The sequence below is a fragment of the Cygnus atratus genome, chromosome 2 (assembly GCF_013377495.2).
Source record: "Cygnus atratus isolate AKBS03 ecotype Queensland, Australia chromosome 2, CAtr_DNAZoo_HiC_assembly, whole genome shotgun sequence".
NCBI lineage: Eukaryota > Metazoa > Chordata > Aves > Anseriformes > Anatidae > Cygnus > Cygnus atratus.
In genome coordinates this window covers 36,244,015-36,266,248 of record NC_066363.1, presented here as the reverse complement: position 1 = coordinate 36,266,248, position 22,234 = coordinate 36,244,015, and the positions used below count along the sequence as shown (strand labels likewise).

Sequence of the window (22,234 nt, the reverse complement as noted above, 5' to 3'; positions counted from 1 at the left end):
TAACAAGGACCACAAGAGTAGCCAAGTAGTATATTTTCAAATAAACAAATGAAGACATGGCTTATAGCTGATCAAGTGTTTGGATTGGGAACTTCTGTCCTGTTCTTAGTTCTGTTGTGTTATTTATATGTAATCTGTGGCACTGGAAAGTTATGCACACTCTCATTTTTCACTTTAATTCCCTTTTTGAAGTCAGCATGACAGAATCAAAGGTTGATTTCAGCAGCCAAGGAGCGCTGGGGTTGCTTACTAGTATGTAATAATTAACTTAATTGCAGAAATTTGAAAATCTTCAAGAATCGGGATCCACAATTGAATTCCATACATTCTTTTTCTTTTCCATTTTCTGTATTTGAAATATATTTTTCTCGTACACAGTTATATCACAAGTGTATATATATATATTAAAATACTTTTCGGAAGATTTGCAAATCCGTGTGTTGTTTACATTTATTTCACTATTTGTTTTTTTAATTAATAACTAATGTCAAATGATCTTCTCTGTTGTGTTACTGAGCTACCATTTTAAACCTGTAATCCTTTTAATATAATTATGCATTAAATTAGTACACTTCAAGCTGTAATCAGAACCCAGTTTGGCTGGACTGTGGGAGGTATAGGATAGCTGTTGCTTCTGAGAACTCACAGTCTGAATTCAGTAGTAGCAACATGCAAGGATGAAGCGGTATTGCTCAATAATAGTCTTATATAAAAATATTCTACTGTTCTGTTTGCTGTAAGAGTAAAGTAGAGACTTGTTTCTGTATAGTTTATCTAAAATATCATGTATTATTTTAACACCCAGTAAGAAACCATTTTCTTATGCTACAGAGCTCTGAGTTCTTGTGTCTGTAAAAAGGAGTTTCAGATGTGCTAACCTGCAGCAGTGAATTGATGCTCTTTGTTATGGTTGTCTTGGAGTTTTCAGTGCTTTAATTTTCAGCAGACCGCTTTTGAACTTTTGTCCCCCTTTTTTTGGATGGTCCCTCTTGCAATGACACCCTGTGACTGAGCCTCATGGTTTCTGCAGTGCTAACATGAGTGAAGGGGAAATGCTGGAGTGATGTCCCTGGGATCGGGTGCTTTTCCTAAGAAGAGACTTCTGTTTTTTACTTTCCTGAGGCTTCCTTCATTGAAATAAGTCTTCTGTTTGGTATTTCTTTTTGATAACCACTTTCCTACATCTGAAATAAGGAATCTGCCACTTTTAAGATTTACACTGTCTTGTGCTTGCAAGGCCTTAGAAAAGGGCCATGTTAGATCACCTACTGTATTGCTTGTGTCTACACTGGACACTGTGCTTTGATCTGAACTTTCATTTGTATTTTGGTGGCCTGTGACTGTCAGTTTTCTTTTCCATGGCTTCATGAACTTAAGAGCAATTTGACAGGGGAAACAAACTGTTGGCAGCTGAGAAAGGTTGGCAAGTCTTGAGTAGTCCAAATAGGGAGACTTACATGCTTAAAAAAAAAAAAAAAAAGTAGTATGGAGTCTCCAGTATTCATTGAAAATGTGAAAGTTGAAATAAGTAAAGTATAGTGTTTTTGTGTTTGAACTTGTCTGAATGTACCTTTCTTAGTCATCTATTTAATGATAGCTTATCTGGAAGTGTGGAAGTATTTAGCATCTAATCCGTTTTACACATTCTGATGAGTCCATCTGTCATTTGGCACCCTGATCTTGGAAAGAAGTTAAACTTGTTAATATTTATATATATGTTAAACTTGTTAATATTTATATATATGTATATATCAAAGGTGTTCTTGAAGTCAGGTGGGTTTAAAACTCTTGCAGACTCATGGTATTTATCTCCAGTCTTCTGTTCCTGAGATGTAGAGCATTACCTGCTGAGACACACATTGCTTCCCTTTTATAGATGATGGGAAATGAAAAAGTATTGCATGGAGCAAAAATGTACAGCAGTTCCTGCTGGATTATGAGTGTAGCCCTTAACTGAACAAACTCTGAATGCATGTGTCATAGGCTGAAAAGTTGAATATATATTTTTGTCTATAAAGATACTACCAGGGGACCATGTTGATACCTGTGAAATCATAGTTGTCTGTGATCCTGCTCTTCAAATTCGTAAGGCCTGAATAGCACTGTATCTGGAATTGAAACTGTGAAATTCCTAGTGGCTTCCTTGCAGTGGAAGTTTGGGATTGGGAACAGTTTCCAGTAACACTGAATTTATCTGTTTCTGGCTTTTTAAGCTATGCCCGCGTAAGAACAATTGTGGACTTTGGAGGAAGCCAACAGAAATGTTTGCCTTGGCATCATTAATGAAGGGAGCTAGTTTCAAGGGAAGTGTAGGTTTTAATTAATTAGCTGAGCAGACTTGTATCAGCCAGTTTTTAAGGCCAAGTGAAATACAAGACAGACACTCTGCGAACCCAGTGGTGGGCGCGTGGGATGTGTGTAGGACTGCTCTAGCAGGCGAGTTGTGAGTCTGGAGAACCTCTGCGTTTGCTCTTCGCTCCAGCACATACGTGCGCCGATCTGATACAAAAAGGTGAGATTATCGTAAACATCTCCAAGTGACTTGGGAGATGGATCATACTTCAAGTCCATGGTCCTTTTAAATATGAGTTGTAGTGTTTTCAAAAATCCTTTTGTAGGGCCATTATTTTCCTAACATTTGTGGTGTTTTGTTGCTCTTTTTGAGATGAAACAGGGAGAAATAATACCTTTGGGCTGACAAGGGGAGTTTTATCTTGTTGCTTTTGTTGCAGCTATCTGGCTGAAGTAATGATATGGCAATTTTTTCAAACCTACATCTTTTGAAGATATGGATTCATCTTTTTTTTTTTCCCCCAGAAGTGTTGTTTCTACAGTGTCAGTAAAATCTGTTGGAGGATTACAGCTGCCAAAACATATTGAAAGTCCGGTCACTTCATTTGTATGTGAACAGGGATTCAGATGTCCTCCTTCAGGTCAGGTACCTAGATTCTTATCAGGATTGATGTCAGCTTCTGCCCATTCATTCAGTGGTAGCACAATGAGGTAGAAGCAGCACTGGACACTTCATATTTAAGATGTGGAATAGTAGTTTAAATTTTACGTCCTTTAAGTCACTATTATTTCTTCTGAGACCAGCTTTGCCACTTTGCAGTTTTTCTAGTCATTACAAAAGAAGAATGCTTGCAGTTGTCAAATAATGCTACTGAAATTTGTTAGCCCTTCTCTGTGTGCGTTATAGGTGAAAGGTGATTTTTCACAGTTATTTAATTGCAAGAACTTTATTAAAATTCTCATGTGACATTGCTTTTGACAAATTTCTTGTACAGAGGTAGGGCATAACTCATTGCTCTGTTTTATAGCTAAGATGTGGCATGTATTTTGTGCATGAATACTCACATAGAACAAAGTTCTGCATCTGATGAAGACTGCACTTGAACAGGATGGGTATGCTTTTCTATTATTTGCTCTATTTCAAATACTTTGCCAGGTTAGGATTTTGCAACGTTTTCAAGCTGAGAGCTATTTCTGCATAGAGTGAGGTGATTTAGTAATGGTAGCTTGGTTCAGCAGTCAGTGATTCATTTTGTTAAAACATGCTCTGCAAAAAATGCCTGGCTTCCGTTGAGCAGTTTAAAGGAGGTGCAGTGCAATTTATGGTCTTAGCCTTAATTATGTATTCATGCTACTTGTCTGGTTGCCCAGTGTGGAGCACTTTGTGGACCTGAGAAATTGAAAGTGTCTAATCCCTGATTACTTGAGCAACTGTATGTCTTGCGGGTGTTGGCACCCACACTTCTGTCTCTTAATAGCGAGATGGGGAAGCCCAGAACAAAACAAAACAAAACAAAAAAAAAAAAAAACCAACCAAACAAAAAAACACCACCCAAATTTTATTTTTATAACACTTCCTTAGAGAAAAAAAAAACAAACAAGGTTTCCAACATCTAACACCATAGTAAAATAAGAGACCATAAGTTTAAAAAAAAAAAAAATACGTTCTGAGCATTACAGAAAGTACGTAGTGCTTTCTGTCCTCCCGTTGTGAAATGGAATCAGTGGAACGTAATGCTTATGAGAAGAGACAAGTAATGAAGGCAGCTAATGGACAGCGGGTGGCAATTTGTTCTGCTAGATTTAAAGCAATACAGCAAAAATAATGCAGCAGTGAGGCTTCAGTATCCCGCGTCAGTTCAAAAAGCCAGAGTAACCAGTTAAAGCCAGCTGTTGATCAGTCCCTTCAAAATAAAATCTGTGGTTGTTTCTGTGCATGCTGTCTGGATGTTTTTCTTTCTGTATAAGAAAGGGAGCTCAGATCAGTCCATGGTTGTACTGCATAAATACTTTTTGAGAAAGAGATTCGTCATCAGTGAGTGTTTAATCCATTATAGGTGTCTGTTTGGAAACTATTTAGGCTACTTTTGGCTGCCTTGACCAGCCTATGCATGCTTGAGGAAACATTGACCAAACATTTTTACACTATGCGGGGCCATTTTGTGAACAGCAGGGAGGCTAGTGAGAGGGCAGTATGGGGAAACCATTTTGTATGTGCATTGTATAGGTGTTAAGTCTTGGGGCACAAGGCGAACAGGCAGCTATACACATCTCTGTGCAGGTTTTTAACTTGTTCACACAGCTGGGGGTTTTGAGGGGAAGGATGGCGGAGAGCCTGTGATGGCCTCCTCAGCAAGGGCCGAGATGGTGGCAGGGGAGGAAGGAGGAGCAGCGGGAAGCGGGCTGTGTGAAGGAAGGGGCAGGGGAGGGGAAAGGCAGAGGGTGAGGAGGAGCATGGTGAGGCAGGAAGCAGCGAACCGGTGATACTTTGTGGCAGTGACTGAAAAGATGGCTATGGTGGAAGCTGCTGCAGGCAGGAGACATGGGTGCTCTGAGGGCAGCCAAAGAGACAAGCCAGCCAAGCAGTGTGTGTCAGATGGCATCTCCTGGGAGATGGGGCTCCTCTGCACAGGTGTCGACTAGCAGATAATGTGCTTCACTAGCAAGCTCCAACAAAAGTTATGGGATTTTTGATTTTCGTCTTTGTTTTTCCATCTTCAGCAAGCATTATGGTGGGCTGCTGGCAGGCAGATGAAGTGTGGTGGGCTCTTCATCGGAGCTTTCCCTTGTCCTCTCCCACAAATAGGAGCAACACTCTGATGTAAACCAACCCTAATTTTGCCTACTTCAGTCGCAAAATCTTTTGTTTATAGGTGGAGGTTAATCCCATTTAAGAACTGGATTAGCGAAGATGTAGTCGTTTAACCACAGAGGCCTAAATGCGGGCTGAGGCGGTGTTCAGGCAGTCCTGGCAGGGATTAGGGCTCTGCAGACATGCAGTATCGAGACAGTTTCATGGCAGGCCCTGCACCGCAGAGGTGTAAATCTAACAAAGTTCACCGTGACAGCGGTTGTGTGCTCGGCCTGCTAAATGACTGTGTGTTTTGTGGAAACAAAGACAAGGAAAAGATCTTTGTGTGTCCTGTAAACCTCAGTTCCTCAGAGAAGGGGAGGGAATTACAAAGATAAAGGGGAAGATAGCCAGTGCTTTGCTGTCTTGAGTTAGTTTAAAGCAGAGCATGGTGTGCTGATAATTGCTGCAGGATTTCCCAAGGCACCAGAAAGGCAAGGAAAGTAGGCTGGAGTTGGTGGCTGTGCTGGTACTTGGGCTTTTATCCCTCTCTGACCTTCCTTGAAGGTGTTTATCTCTTTATGGACATACTGATAAGGTATGCTAGCAAATCCTGGGGTATGAGCTTTGTAGGAACTGAAATGTGGGAAGAAAGATTAGCATTGTTCAGGAAGAAACCAAATGAGGTTTAATAAGAGCAAGTGTAGAGTCCTGCACCTGGGAAGGAACAACCGGACGTATCAGTACAGGCTGGGGAATGACCTCCTGGAGAGGAGCTCTGAGGAGAAGGACCTGGGGGTCCTGGTGGACGACAGGTTGACCATGAGCCAGCAGTGTGCCCTGGTGGCCAAGAGGGCCAATGGGATCCTGGGGTGCATTGAAAGGAGCGTGGCCAGCAGGTCAAGGGAGGTGATCCTCCCCCTCTACTCTGCCCTGGTCAGGCCTCACGTGGAGTACTGTGTCCAGTTCTGGGTTCCCTGGTACAAAAAAAGATGGGGGTCTCCTGGAAAGAGTCCAGCGGAGGGCCACAAAGACAATACGGGGCCTGGAGCATCTTCCCTATGAAGAAAGGCTGAGGGACCTGGGTCTGTTCAGCCTGGAGAAAAGAAGACTGAGAGAGGATCTCATCAATGTGTATAAATACTTGAGGTGTGGGAGACAGGGGGCTTTGGCCAACCTCTTTTCAGTGGTTTGTGGGGATAGGACAAGGGGTATTGGCCACAAGATAGAGCACAGGAAGTTCCGCACCAACATGCAAAAGAACTTCTTCACAGTGAGGGTGACGGAGCACTGGAACAGGCTGCCCAGGGAGGTTGTGGAGTCTCCTTCTCTGGAGATATTCAAGGCCCGTCTGGATGCCTACCTGGGCAGCCTGCTCTAAGGAACCTGCTTTGGCAGGGGGGTTGGACCCGATGATCTTTCGAGGTCCCTTCCAACCCCTTCAATTCTGTGATTCTGTGATTGTTCTGAGCTCTAAGAGGGTGAGACATGGAATTCTCTGCACACTGAATAAAGACATCAGCTTCGGGCAGTAGAGCAACTACTGTACTTACTTCAAGCACAGTCCCCATTCATTTCAGTTAAAAATCTTACCAAAGATAGGGTAGCTGAGGCAGATTCCACAACAACTTTTATAAAGTTTTAAAAACAAAACAAAAACCGCAAAACGCACCAGAAGCAACTGATGAGGTCAAACAAATGTGGCTGTCAAGATAATGAGCTTTCTGAGATCAGCTTTGCTTAAAGTTGCAGCAAGAAGTGAGAGTAGCCTGACTGTAAGATCTTCCCATGTTTGTTTGTTCTTGGGTGGGTTTTGCTTATTTTTTTCTCCTTCCCCAAACACAAAATAGATGCTTTCTCTGACATAAAAGATAGCAGCAGTGCTATGGACAGCCATTTAATAAAAACAGTTTGTGTTCTTTATAGTTAAAAAAGCAAAAGTTGAACTTAGAACTGCTTTTAAAGTCATGCATAAAATATGTTGTTAATGAATATGTAGTAATATGCACAAGCATGATGCACATTTTCCATTGGGAACTTTTGAAGATTGTTCATAATCAGCTCCTAAAGGTGCATTTCTACAATGTGGGGAATGTTGTATTTGAAGTCTCAATACAATCTAAATTTTGTATGAGAAAACTACTTAAACTATGGGCATACATAGTTTTGGTTTCAGAATTTTAAACTAGTTTAAGCTATTTCTTTGTCAGAAAAAAAAAAGCAAAACTTAAAAGGGATGATGAAAATAATGATTTAAAACATTCTTTCATTTGAGTGAGAAAGTTGGTAGTCGAGGGATTTGGATTGTGCTTGTTTCAGGGCTTTTGATGGGCAATGCTCTATTTGGCAAGGATTTTGCTTCGAGTGCGTTTTTATATGACTTCTGATGGAGAGCTTCAAAAATAAGCTGCAGAGAAGGGAGAAAGCAAAACTCAGAGATGCAGAAGAAAAGTCAAGTCCCAGCTGAAGAGATTTAATGGGTCTTGAAACATCTCAAAATGTGTCAACCATATTTAGAAATAACTACATTAAAAAAACAAGAAAGCTTGATCCTTTTAACACTGTAAATCATGCAAAGCAGTGAAAACTAATATTTATGAGGGAGACTGTGAAAGCTTGTGTGACAGTTGGAAATTACATCACTGTTGATGTTTCAAATTCTTGTGTAAAGTAATGCAATACTGTGTTTATGAATGAACAAATGATTGTGCTGTGCTAAGCATACTGTATATGGATGAACTGGGTTGAGCTATTATATCTCTTGTCTTCACTTATGTTACTTTGCAGTATGCAGTCTTGTATGTTTCAGAGTAAATACAGAAAAATGAATTCAGTATATCTATTTTTTTAATTCCAGATACAGACCCACGCGTATTAGAGAAACAAGAACTTCAGCAGCCAACGTATGTTGCTCTAAGTTATATTAATAGGTAAGTGTGGTTATTTTTCAAGTAGAATTGATCATGGTTTGCATAGTATGTGTGTATACGCACATGTCAAAACGATACGCTTATGTGTTCATTCTATTTAATTTGTTTTATGTTATAAGACACTGTGATAACACCTGTTCTGCAAAGACAGTTGAATTAAAATTTAACTAAGTTTTTAATCACTTTAATATAGGACATAAGCAGACGTTTAGCTGCACTGCCCAAATACTTAGGGAATGAGGTTTTAATGTTTTATGCTGAAGCTAAATCTTGTGCAAAACAAGATAATTTCTGTTTGCTTATTTTTGCACTTTCTTGTACTCCATGCAAATGAGTGGAAAAAGTTTGGTTTTTTTTACAATCAATATTTAAATTCAACTGATAATAGTATGACATGAGTTTTTTTTATAGTACTTTGAAAGTTTTTCAGCTACAGTGTATAAAAAAAAAACTTGCTTACCAGAGGTATATAACCTAAGACCTGAAAAAGTTAAGAAATTTAAACAGCTTTTGAAACATTAATCTAAATAACAGAAAATAGACTTGACTTTTCATTTATTGACTGATGGCAGAACTGAAACCTCCAGAATGCAGGAATGGAAGGGCTGTGCGTGTCTTGGGCTGCACTGTGGTAAAGAGCAACCCTGAGAGTAGCTCCTTAGTTTTCTTCTCACTTAAGCCTATCACAGAATTCAACAGAGGTACCTCAGATTGCTTTTCCTCTGGGAGAAGTGACCCATGCAGCATGCCACATGGAAGGAAGAGATGGTGAGTTTTTGTGGAGTTGCAGTGTCCCTTTCTCAGCATGTCTTCCAAGTTATCTTTTAATCCTAAATAAGCACTATACATGAAGGGCTATTCCTCATTTAAAAGTCTTTTTTTTCCTGTTTTCTGTAAATCAACATGCTGCTATTCTGGGTTTACTTTGCCTTCTTTTATATATTATGTTGTTGGTTGTCGTTTGTTTTTGTTTGTTTGTTTGTTTTTGTTTTTTTTCAATCAGATGTACCGTGGTTAAAAATTGTAGTCAGTTGTCTCTTGGAAATGCATTTTTGGAAAATATTCTGTATGGGATTATTGGTTTTTATCCATGGTGTATGAGTTTCCTTTTGTATCTTTGCTATCCTAGTGCATGAGATACAAACTCACAAGCCTGAAAGATTAACCAAGAATTTAAATCAGGATAAACTGAGTTTGTTCAAACTCTCATTGGTAATACATAAAGTAAATTTTTTCATTTTAATTTTACTTTGTGTTAAAAGTGAGGGGAAATAAAGCACGCCTTTTACAAAGGAATCCACCATTTGGCTTTGTGTAATATTTGCTATGGAAAAAAGGTGGCAGTGGGGCGGGGGGGGAAAAAGGCTGATGTATGAGAGGAAGAAGTGATGTTCACTTCGTGAAGTGACTACATTTTCTCCACTGTATGATATAGTGTTATGATTACAAATAGCTGGTATTGACATGATCTCCTATTTGGCAAGTGACTGCTGTTCTTCCTGGAGACAGTCCTACCCTTTAAAGCATACTTTGAAATTAACCGTGACCCTCTTCTACACTTATTTCTGTTGATCTCGTTTAATGTATAAAACTTTTTTTTGCAATTGGTATGTTGTCGTGTATGTTGGTATGTTTCCCTTTTTCCATTATATACTTGGACGTTTTCTCTTGTTGCTTCTGTGGTTATTTTACTTTATGTGAGGGAGCGGAAAGTTTTATAAAAAATTAGGGAAAAGCTGTTGTATGATCACAGGTAGAGGCATGGGACTTGATTGTCTGATTCAGAATTGGAAACTGCTTTTAAAAATAGCGTGAAAGTGATACCCTGTTTAAATTTCACAATTTTGCTACCCTTTTTAACTGAGTTAGACTGTTTTGCTTACTATGTTTTGCCCACAAACTTTCTTCACCTTATAATTTTGGGAAGTAATTGTTCAGAATTTGTGTTCTTCTTATACCAAAACCCAACCTTAATTGACTCTTACTTAAACCAGCTGCTATTTAACTGTCTTTTAACTGTCTTTTAATTTTTTTTAAAAGTGCTGATGTCTTTCATTGAACCACCTGCTCTGTGCAGCTCAAGCTCTTGAGGGAGCAGCAATATCCATTACACTACGAGACATGCCTTTCTATTTCCCGCTACATATGCCAGAGCTGGGTTCTGCTTTGTTGTCCCAGGCTATGAACTCAGATTTTGTAGCCTAATACACGTCATAAACATGTTGCATACTGTTAGATATCAAACACCAGATACTGCTGCACTTTTTTTTAAACCCGTGCTTTTATAGCTTCCAAGTGAAACTGAACTTAGCTCGGTTCCTGCTGTGAGTTCCAGGCCTTAAAACAATCTTCCTCTGCAGGTCTGTATATTCAATATGTTCTGTGTGGGCCATACGTTCTCGTGGAGCCTGGGAAAACAGGGACTTGTGATTCTCAGGGCCTGTCAAAATTGTATGATAAGATGTATACTTAGTACATGCAGAGGTGGAAAAATGCAGGAGAATGATTAAGTGGGTGTGTGCTATGCTCTGCTCGTTGCCTTATGGCATGGTGGCCATTGTAAGCTAAAACAAAACATAAATCGGGGTTGCCTGGTTGGATAGCTGGGAGGGTAAAGTATCAGTAAAGCAGACAGCAGAGATGGAAAGGTAGAGGAGACAACCTGAAACATACTCCTGCATCCATTTCCCTTCTACTCCCAGGTTATTTTCTCAGGCACGTTAATATGGCAGTACTGTGCGTGTACTTGAGTTCTGAAACAACCTTCAGATTGCGGATGTCTGTAACGTTCAGTCTCTTTCTCTGCTGGAGATTTACTGCCACCACAGCCTTCAGTAACTACACACAGATGCAGTTTCCATAGTGTGCGATCCTCATGTAGACAGACAGTGTTCCTTTTCAAACTGGTGGACAAAGTATAAATTATAGGTCATAATGGTTTACTAGCTCTCCATCAAATGCTTGTAATGGTCACTGACTGAATTGCAGCAAGTCTTTTCCTCAAACAAAATTTAACATAGTCGTAATGCAGTCCCCAGTACTGATGATTTTCCTATTTACTTTTTATTTTCTTTCTTCAAAGTCAAAATTGAAGTCACTACTACCAAAGCAGATGCAATTAATCTGCTTTCATCCTGTAAATACAGGAGTAGTTTGCCTGCAAGTTGTTCAGATGTGCAACTACATGAGTGGGATCCCAGCTGTGATCTGTAGTAGTTGCATACAAGCACTTGGACCTACATCCTCCAGTACTACTTAGAGGTACTTCCTTTGTGTACAGATCAAGACACCTTTATATTTCTCATTGCAGTGAAATAAAGTGATCAGTGACAATAATTAATATTGCTTATGCTATTACTTAAATATAATACTTATAGCATTAAGTTAATTACATGATCCTAGGTTCTTTTTTAAGAGTAGTTTTCTATTGACGACTGAGATCATTCAAGGAAGGTTATAATAAAATAGTTTTTAAGCATTGACCCTACAAGGAGTTACAGAATAGTAGGGTGAATGTTCTCAGTGTTGCTGGTGTGCAGGCTGTTGAATGTCTATAAAGTTTATTCTTGTGCACAAATGGGAGGAGTGCAAACGAAGCCTGTGATCAAAACTGAATATCGCTCTTGGATCAGTAGATCCGAGCACGTCTCTGTGCTGGTCCTGACATTTTTACTCCTCCCTCCGGAATTTATTTTTAACTAACAAGATTTCACCTCACTGTTGCCATTTTAAATTCCTGTAGACTCCAAGCTTTTCCCCTCCTTTCCTTTTTCTCTCAATAGTCATCGACTTCTCCAGAACATATTTCCCCACTCATCTTCCTTAATACTGCTAGGAGTGAAATCAATCATTTCTGTGAATATGTGCTTTTGTGAAAGGAATTAATTGCGTATGAAGTTCTAACCACTGCAAACCATCCCCATGTCATGTCTAGCACACTAATTTTGGTTCTACTGCTATTAATTACAGGATTTAATGTTCACTTGAGAGTTATTTTAAGAAGTGGTAAGTCTTCAGGTATTGGTATATTTAGTATACAGCATTTTACTAATGCAATAACAAGAATGTTTTGGATTTGGAGACATGGTGCTCTGACTGCATCCCTGTGGTTTCTTAGCAGAGTATCTAAGCTGCATGATACTGGTCTTTTATTTCTGTCACTGACCTTTACTTTTTTGTTAAGGTATTGTGTTCAGTGCTCAATAGAAATTTAACAGTCTTTCTTATTCCTTTCTGTGCAGGAGGTTCACTCCTGCCGCTGATCACTTCCATTCATCTCCATTCTCTGTCCCTGGGGATAGCCTACATTGTGCATTTAGTGGGTTTCCTCAGCCAGTTGGTTCTGTGTATACATTTAGTTATAACACTAACCATGCTGTTCAGCAAGTATAGCAATTTGTTAAAGCTACCCAACAGCATCCTCAGCTCTAGCAGCACATTGAACTTCTTCCTGTAGTTTTGCTCTAACAGATTTTCCTGAGGTAAGCTTCCAGTAGTAGTCAAATAAGAAGCTAATGAAAGACTCTAACCTCTCAGAGGTCCTACCTGATAACTGTACGTGACACCAAAAAGCTCAGTAGGACACTTTGTCAGTGGCGTTGCTCTTTCTTCTTGCTTCCTCTTTTCTAAGAGGATAGGTATTGTTTGCATACTGTGTGGAAGACCAAGATTCAGTTTCTTCCACTTTGATCCCTTAGGATTGTTTTAATTACAAGGCTATTGTCTTGAGATAGGACATCACTTCTCTTGATGATTTTCCTCTTTTCCTCTTGATTTCTGCGTACCTTCATTTGAATGTCTGTTGGAGCACAGTTTGGAATCAAGAAACTACTAAAATCATGAGGCTGGAGAGACGTGCATTTTTTTTTCTTTTTGTCTGCTCCCTTAATGTATTTTTTCTTTTCAGCAAGCATATGCAAAATGGAACCATTGTGAAGTAGTGAGAATCTTCCTCTAAAATAAATACTCACTGCAGCATTCACCTGATAAGCAGGAGGTCAGAATTCGAATCGATTTTTTCAAATTCAGGCTAGAGATTTCAACTTTGAACGTATATTATTGGTGGTACCTTGTAGATTTATTCAGGCATGCTATAAGGAAATATATGAGGACCCTTAAAAACTGATTTTTAATCTCAGAACAGTTCATTTGACTTCTTGAATATAAAAGCAAAATGAAAAAGAAAGATAACTAAAAGAAAACAACCTGATCTCTTCAGGTTCTTCCAACCTCTCACATTAACCATCTTAATTTTCACATCGTGATTCAGAAGAAAAAGGGTAGAGTCCAGAAAGATTCTTCCATTTTATGAATCTTTCTGGAGATAAATTTTTTCCACACAAGAAAATCAGAGCTTGTGAATCTGATAAACTCTTTCTATACCACCTGTTTGGACTTGATACATTTTGTAGTGCTTATTACCACGCTTCTTGCCCTTTGTCTTGAAATTTAACTTTTCTGTAACATGATGCTGTCTTATTTGAATTAAATATCACGGCTCTGTAAAAGTGCAGTGATTCCCTCAGACTGTTGATTCACATCTCTTGAAGATGCATGCCAATGCTTCCAGTAGCTGCTAGATTGAATGCATGTGACAGACTACAGAAACGAAGGGATCAAAGTAACATGTCATTTGCTAGATAACATTTTTCTGCCTGAGCTTATTTTTATGTTTGCAGTGACCAAGTAGATCATGTGTTTTTATTCATGTAGCCATATCTTTATGCTCTGCTATTTGACTTGTTCTGGAGATGGAACAAGACAAACTTCAGACGATAATTCAAACAAGATGTGCAGAAATGAATTTTAGTTAGGGTAAGGGGAATGCCTTTTGGTTTGGAAGGATTTATGCAGTTGGCTTTGTTTTCTCTTTTCTCTTTTTATCAGTTTCAAGCTAAGCGAAACTGAAGATTTATTTAATGTACAGCTCTTTTATTTCATGTCAGCAGTAAAGATCAAAAAGCAGATTGGCATTTTAAGGAAAGCCCTAATGCCATGCCCTGAAATAAAAATTACAAAATGAATTAAAACATGTAGGACACCGAAAGAATGCATTTTAGTTGTGGGGTTATTTTTTGTTTTTAATTGAGAGGTGATTAGCTTTCTTCTGGCAGTGTTCATATGGAAAACTCAGAGACAGAAAAAAAAAAATTCCATCTCATGGCTTCTGATGCATACAAAAATCTCAAGTGAAAGCAGTGTTGCCAAGTCCTCATCGTTCCTTGGGAGTATGTCTATACACACCTCTCCGTGTGTGTAGTTTGGTTAGCAAACGCTAGAGCCATCAGTATAAATCCTCAAGGCTTTCAGGATTCTTATATTTATCAGGATTTTTGTCATCTTTGGTCAGCGTGGCGTATCAAAATTGATGAAAAAATAGCCTTGTCTTTCTGGCACTGGATTTTGTCTTGGCAGATCCTGTTTCAATTCCCAGTTTTCTACATACATTTTCCATTTACTCTCGCACAGGTCGCTTCATTGTGGAGAAGGGGGGAAGTAATTCTTCAATTTCCCTCACTTCTTAAGAGAAAACATTTTTCTCTGATTTTTTAAAATAAATGTGTTTAAACTTAAGCAGTAGTAGTGCTTTCAGAAGGACTGCATGTTTGCCTTACGAAAAACAATTATATTCAGATATTTCATTCTCATTCATATGTGGGATAACATCTCTCAATATCATTTGTGTATGCTAGCACAATGAGGCCCTTATTCTCATTAGATTCTGGTAATAAAGTATGCTCATTATTTATATTATAGTTATTTAACATGCTTGCAGAGCTATTTGAAAACCACACTAATGTGCCATTTTCTTATCCTCTGCAGAAGTAAGAAGTTGTGGAAACTTATGCTCTCATTTCAGAGTGAAAGATGATCAAAGATTTTACCTTGAATCATTGGTGCATTAGTTTTCTTTCAGGTATAATCAGAGGTAAAATAGCTGAAAACAGCGGGTGTTCTTCCTACCTTTCATGCACAGAAATGGTTGCAGTAGACAGCTAGTTATCTCCCATCTGTGTAGTTGTTGTTGTGTTTTGTTTTTTTTTGTTTTTTTTTTTTTTTTAAATCACCGTTGCAACATTGCACACAGGAAATTACAGACTTTCTAGGAAAGTTCCTCCCTGGCCAGTGTTTTTGCTAAAAATTTGTCACAACCGTTTTAGCTAAATGTAATGACTTACAGATTGGGGAATTTAGCATCCCTGTTAAATCCCGAGGCGGTCCAGACCAGCCACTTGTAGTAGACATTGACTGTGGTCTGATATTTTAAATTTAAATTTTTTTTTTAATAATCTGAAATTTACTTATATGGATGATAACTTAGTATCTAGGGAGGGAGTGTGACTGCCAGCATGAAGGCCAGGTAACAACACTGCGTCGTAGCACAGTGTCTGTGTACGTTCTTGCAGACATGCAGAATTATGGTTGGAGTTTGGAGGTTGTACACAGAGGCTGCCCAGGGCATCCTTTAGAGCAGCCAGTTGTAGGGATTAAGTGCCCATGAGAGACTATGCTCAGTGCTGGAACTTGGCTCATGAAGAAAGAATATTGATGTCATCTTCCGCTCCGTAAAATCTACTCCAAAGTGTTAGCCTCAGCCTTAATTTTCGTTAAATGTTTTTGTGGCTGAGTTGACCTCTCAATTTGATTGTGAGCCAGAAAGAAAGTTTGTGTATTCTGCAAGGATGCATTCATTATCCCACCACTTCCTCTGCAATACTCCAGTGTCCAAAGAAATGGAGACCAGGTGGAGAGCTTGATGGAGCTGGCTTCTTCCCTTATTTCCTAATAATAGGAGAGGGGTGCATTCAGCAGCCAACAAGGGACTTTGCAGGCCTTCAGAGAAATGCTTCTGGGAGATGGTTCTCAGAGATCTATGAGAAGAGTAACACAGTTTGTAACAGTCACCAGGCACCTTTAATAGATAACTGCAAGCAACCTGTGCTGTGGACTAAACTCTGCCTCATGTCACGGAAATGCAAAACAAAAACTGAAAGTTGAAACTGAAGCCAACTGAAAGCACCTGATATCCATCCACGAAATGTGAGAGTGAAACAGCAGTCAGGTATGCAGTATCTCGTTATGCAGTGAGATACACAACATAAGCAACAAGTTATGTCAAGGAATCAGTGATGCTTGACCACTTGGATTGTGAGCAGGTATTATATAGTGAAAGAACTTTTAATAGGGTCAGAACAACAGAATAAGAAAGGTTCCTGTGTAAATGAATTTTGTTTGGCTTTTGAGTTTCTTTTGGAGCTGCTCTCATAAACAGGCAAAGTGTTGTTGATGCTAAGAGGAGGAAGCCTTGGCATGCCATCTTTGAAAAATCCTTTTTGATCTAGTTAGTTTTGCCAAGATATTATGGCATCACTTAATCAGAAAATAATTTTTCAGCAGAGTAGAAAAATATACAAAACCAGAGGACTTCATTTCTTTCTCATAAATGCAAAAACTGAGGATAGATTGTTGTTGTGGTTTAGCCCGGCTGGCAGCCAAACACCACACAGCCGTTCGCTCACCCTCCCCCTTCCCTCTCCGGGATGGGGGAGAGAAACAGGAAAGTGAAGTCTGTGAGTTGAGATAAAGACAGTTTATTAAGACAGGGAAAAGAATAACAACAATAATAATAATAATAATAATAGTATTAATAGTAATAATGTGTACGAAACAAGTGATGCACAATGCAATTGCTCACCACCCGTTGACCGATGCCCAGCCTATCCCCGAGCAGCCGGCCCCCCACCCCGGCTAGCCACCCCTCTATATTGTTCAGCATGACGTCAGATGGTATGGAATACCCCTTTGGCCAGTTTGGGTCAGCTGTCCTGGGTCTGTCCCCTCCCAGCTCCTGCTGCATCCCTAGCCTGCTCGCTAGCAGGACAGAGCGAGAAGCTGAAAAGTCCTTGGCTTGGTGTAAGCACTGCTCTACAACAATTAAAACATCAGCATGTTATCAGCGCTCTTCTCATTCTAATCCCAAACATAGCACCCTGCCAGCTACTAGGAGGAAAATTAACTCTGTCCTACCTGAAACCAAGACAGATATCCACCCCTTATTCCATACCATTTATGTCATGCTCAGGTTACACTCTTTCCAATACCTTCTAATTAGTCACCATTTTCATCTATGATATATAGCAACCATGGTAGTGATGACATACAGTGTTATATGATAATTAACATACTACAATTCAACTCATGGGCTATTCTCACCCAGTATTAGGTCCCCTTGAGGTACACACCGAACCTCCCCATACTTTTGCATTACCCACCAAGTGCATCCAGGTCCCTGGGCAAAAGCAATCCCACGAATGGGCTTGCCTTTTCCTGAGGCAGGAGTAGCCCAGACTGTCTTACCCAGCATGTTTCTTACGTGCACTACAGGAACTTTATCCCCTTCTACAGTGCGTAACAGGTTTGATTGGGCAGGTCCAGCTCGGTTGGCAGATCCTCTAGTATTGACTAACCAGGTGGCCTTTGCCAAATGTTTCCCAATTTTTGAATGTCCCAGCACCCATTGCTTTCAGTGTAGTCTTTAACAGTCCGTTGTATCGTTCAACTTTCCCGGAGGCTGGTGCATGATAAGGGATGTGATACACCCACTCAATACCATGTTCTTTGGCCCAAGTGTCTATAAGGTTGTTTCAGAAATGAGTCCCATTGTCTGACTCAATTCTTTCTGGGGTGCCATGTCGCCATAGGACTTGCTTTTCAAGGCCCAGGATAGTGTTCCGGGCGGTGGCATGGGGCACAGGATATGTTTCCAGCCATCCGGTGGTTGCTTCCACCATTGTAAGTACGTGGCGCTTGCCGTTGCGGGTTTGGGGGAGTGTGATGTAATCAATCTGCGAGGCCTCTCCATATTTGTATTTCAGCCATCGTCCTCCATACCAGAGAGGCTTTGACCGTTTGGCTTGTTTAATTGCAGCACATGTTTCACAATCATGAATAACCTGTGCTATAGTGTCCATGGTCAGGTCCACCCCTCGGTCACGAGCCCATCTGTATGTTGCGTCTCTACCTTGATGGCCTGAGGTGTTGTTTAACCTTAAACAAAACCTGAAGCGCATTCAGGAGACATAACAACAAGAACATGCTGGTCTGAGTATCCCAAGGATATTCAACATCTTGGAGAGCTACCGTAACTGGCTCGGGGGATAAGAGGGTGGTGAAGGAGGAAGGGAGAGTGAACAGGTAGGAAAAAATATCTTCCCCTGTCCCCTCCAGAGATTGACTCCCTGATGAAAAAAGGCAATAGGTGTAATTGCTAATAGTTTCTGAGATATGGTTTCCGAAGTATAGAGTCGACTACAGTGCTGAGTACAAATACCAGGTTAGAGTCATGACCAGATATCTCATCATTTCATAAGCCATCGTTACACCGCACAGTACCATAACAATCTTAAACCAGGGCCCGGAAAGGATAAACAGCACGACAGGGAGCACATGCAGAAAGTAACTTGCTATAAAACTCAATTTGGGAAACAGGCACAGCAGACTTGAGATTAAGGCAATCAACATTGTGACTAGCAACTATTAAGCAGGTCGAATACTTATACCAATTTTAGTTTAACACACACTGGTCAAATCTGTCGATATCTCAACCCTTCGGGCCCCACGTTGGGCGCCAAATGGACTGTTGTGGTTTAGCCCGGCTGGCAGCCAAACACCACACAGCCGTTCGCTCACCCTCCCCCCTCCCTCTCCGGGATGGGGGAGAGAAACGGGAAAGTGAAGTCTGTGAGTTGAGATAAAGACAGTTTATTAAGACAGGGAAAAGAATAACAATAATAATAATAATATTAATAGTAATAATGTGTACGAAACAAGTGATGCACAATGCAATTGCTCACCACCCGTTGACCGATGCCCAGCCTATCCCCGAGCAGCCGCCCCCCCACCCCGGCTAGCCACCCCTATATATTGTTCAGCATGACGTCAGATGGTATGGAATACCCCTTTGGCCAGTTTGGGTCAGCTGTCCTGGGTCTGTCCCCTCCCAGCTCCTGCTGCACCCCCAGCCTGCTCGCTAGCAGGACAGAGCGAGAAGCTGAAAAGTCCTTGGCTTGGTGTAAGCACTGCTCTACAACAATTAAAACATCAGCATGTTATCAGCGCTCTTCTCATTCTAATCCCAAACATAGCACCCTGCCAGCTACTAGGAGGAAAATTAACTCTGTCCTACCTGAAACCAGGACAATTGTTCAGATCTTGACCTTTAATTTTTCTGAAGCTCCTGGTCCCCACCTCAGAAAGGGAGGACACTGTACAAGGTGGTAGAAGTGAAGGATTTGCACAACAAAGTAGAAATAACACCGCAGAATGGAAATCTTAATGGAGCAATGTGTAAGTACCACAACTGACACTTAACTGGAGGTAAGCATGCACACTTGGGTGCACATACATGAGCTACTTGTGATACACAGCTTTTGGAAGTATTTGTGAATATGGATGGACACTTACATACTTTAGACTTCAGAAAGTCTAGCTCTAAAACCTAATTCAGTGCATTTTAACAATAGTTATTTTGTACATTGGCATTATGCATTGTCTAAGTGACCTATGTTGAATTAAGGAGGCCTGAAGTAGTTTAACAAATCATTTGCTTGGTTCAGTGAGCAAATGCTATTGAAAGGAGGCTTTATTCAATTAATTTGGTTTGACTGTAGACCAATTAATCAGGCTGACTTAATACTTTCCAAGTCTTGGTTTCCCTGAAGCAATTCATTTGAGGACACCAGATTTCTTGTTCTAATTTCCTGGTGAATTGAGAAAGGTTTTCCTTCTTTATTATTGTTGGGGCTTTGTTTGCTTTTCTAAAATCGGGCACATTGTTTTTCGAAAAGTGGTGTATGAGGATACAGGCAGAGACAGAAATTATTACAACTGAAATTCCATTTACAGATGTAGACAGTCTTTTTGGTATGTTTTAGTTGTTCTTCTAGCTTCTCCTCCACACAGTCCTTTCCTGGACTTTCATAATGTGTCAGATGTGTTAATCTCTATTTATAATGAAACTGTTCTAACAAGGCCTGCAGCCTGTTTTGCTTTCAATGGTGAACCTCAAGGATTTCTAACTCTTTGTAGCTGGTTTCTGCTTCTACTGTCTTCTGTTCTTCCTCCTGCCCACACCCTCTTAAAGTTTCTTCTGCTGTCTCACATCCCTCTCTGCCATGGAGTGGGCAGTGCTAGCAGTGTATCGGCCTTGGGGAAAGAACAATCTTGGTGCCTCCCCACAACCTGATGAAAGGGAGTTCTGGATGGAGGTGTAGAAGAGGAAGGTTGTTCCACAGTTGCATATAAGTCACGTTTCTTCTTTGCCAGTGTCAGTGTTGGGATTAACCATGCATCTTGAATCATTAACTTGCATTAAAAAAAAAAAAAAAAAAAAACTTGGGCTGGGATTTCTTTGGTGTTATGCCTTGTTTTTGTGGCCTGGGGAGCAAGACCATTCCTCTTGACATCTAGTTACCCCTGTGGTGGTGGTGGTGGTGCATTCTTTGACAGTTTGTGATAAGTTCCCCTGCTGCTACACACAATATAAAGTAATTTCAACAAAAACAGAGTTAACAAGCAGTTTCCTCCCCTGCGCTGACTTCCAATGTGAAGCACTCTTAGAAAAAGGATTAAAAAACAAACAACCAAAAAACCTCCCTCTCTTCAAAAAGTTGATTCTATGCATTTATTTTTGACCTCCTTTTGTATTATTTCTTACCTCACTTGCTTACATCCCATTTCTAGAAGGTCAATATTTACCAAAAGTTGTTAAGCAGTTTACACTAGGTCAGCTGGGCAGTGCCGTTTGCAAGAGGTGACGGAAGAGGTTCCTGTCCTATGTATACACGATTAGCAGAGTTGATTCCAACTTTATAACAGCTGAGTTTATAACCACAGAGCTTGAATATGAGAGCCTGTTTTAAATATTTTCAGCTATGTTGATATCCTAGAAATGCCCTGAATTTGCATTCTGGGCTACATAGCAGTTGTTCAATAAAAAGAAAGCAAACCAAGAGTGTTAACTGTTTTCAGTAATGAGAAATTATCTTTTGCTAAATGTAATTCTGATCATCTGCGGAAAACACTGTGAAAACTTTGTGGGGGACTTCAAGTGCATGAAGGAGAGTAGTTAGGATTCCTGTTCCCATTTGTTTTGCCTTGCGAAACCGATTCCTTTAATTTTTATAAGTTTTATACTGATATCTCTTATGTAGTTTTTAGTCATTATACACTCAGATATTGCCCTTTTTTTGTTGTTGTTGTTTTTCTCTGTTTAATGTAGAAAGGATTTGTAGAAATCTGCAGCATTGTATGAAATGAATATCTTAGAAACATACAATCAAAAGGTAACAATTCCTTTTTTAAATTCTACATTTAGTGCAACCTCATTTATTTTTACTGGTACCTAAGGTCCTGGGCACGTAACTGATCATTTGCATTGTACATTTTAAGGACCTGTGAGATGTTGCTGTGTGTTTGTAACTCGTTTTGAATTTGTCCATCTGGTTTAGTTAGAACAGCGTAACTCAGCACAGCTAAACTTGAAATTACAGACAGTATAGCTGCCCTGCTGGAAACCAGCGTACATTCCTTTCAGTCAATAATGATTTCCCTTTAGATTTAGGGGCCAGTCCAGTAAGGGCCACTGGCTGGAATGCTGCACTGACTTCACGTGTATCAGCCTCCAAATCCGCTATGGAAGCTTCCTGTTGCAGTTTCTCAATGCCTTCTTTTACAAATCACATCTGCATAAATGAGGACTTCCCTTAGTGATCTCAGCGGAGTGTTGCTTGCGAGAGGTCGGAGTTGACTATCTTGTGGCTTATGTAGTTCCTATATGACTTGAACCTCTGGTATTACGGAACTTATTTTTTCTTTAATAATATTTTTGTGCAGGGATTAAACCATTCCCCAAACTGATTATAGCACAGATTCAGTTTTGATCTCAGACTACAAAATTTACAATATTTTGCTTGTGTGATGTGCAATGTAAAAAAAAAAAAAAAAAAAACCCACATCCTTTCCCAAAAGTATAGTAAGTCTAGCAATTACTTACTTTAATCATTGTTAAAGTATATTTGAAGAGAAGTAAGGAAACATGGCCAGTAGTAACAGCTTTATAGGAAAAGATCTGATATGTTCAATGAGCTAGGCAGTTAAGTGCGTTTTGGCATTGTATTCATGCGATCCATAAAAGACGTTGTTTCCTCAGCATTATTTTTCC

General features: G+C 39.9%; 1 protein-coding gene across 1 annotated transcript in view; it reads left to right on the top strand.

The window, feature by feature from the left end:
• The window catches only part of JAZF1 (JAZF zinc finger 1), a 192,192-nt gene that overhangs the window by 95,369 nt on the left and 74,589 nt on the right, over window positions 1-22,234 (top strand). Inside the window, exon 2 of the mRNA XM_035556408.2 lies at window positions 7,941-8,013. Within this exon, the coding sequence (XP_035412301.1) occupies window positions 7,941-8,013 (73 nt within the window). The remainder of the gene's footprint in view (window positions 1-7,940; window positions 8,014-22,234) is intronic.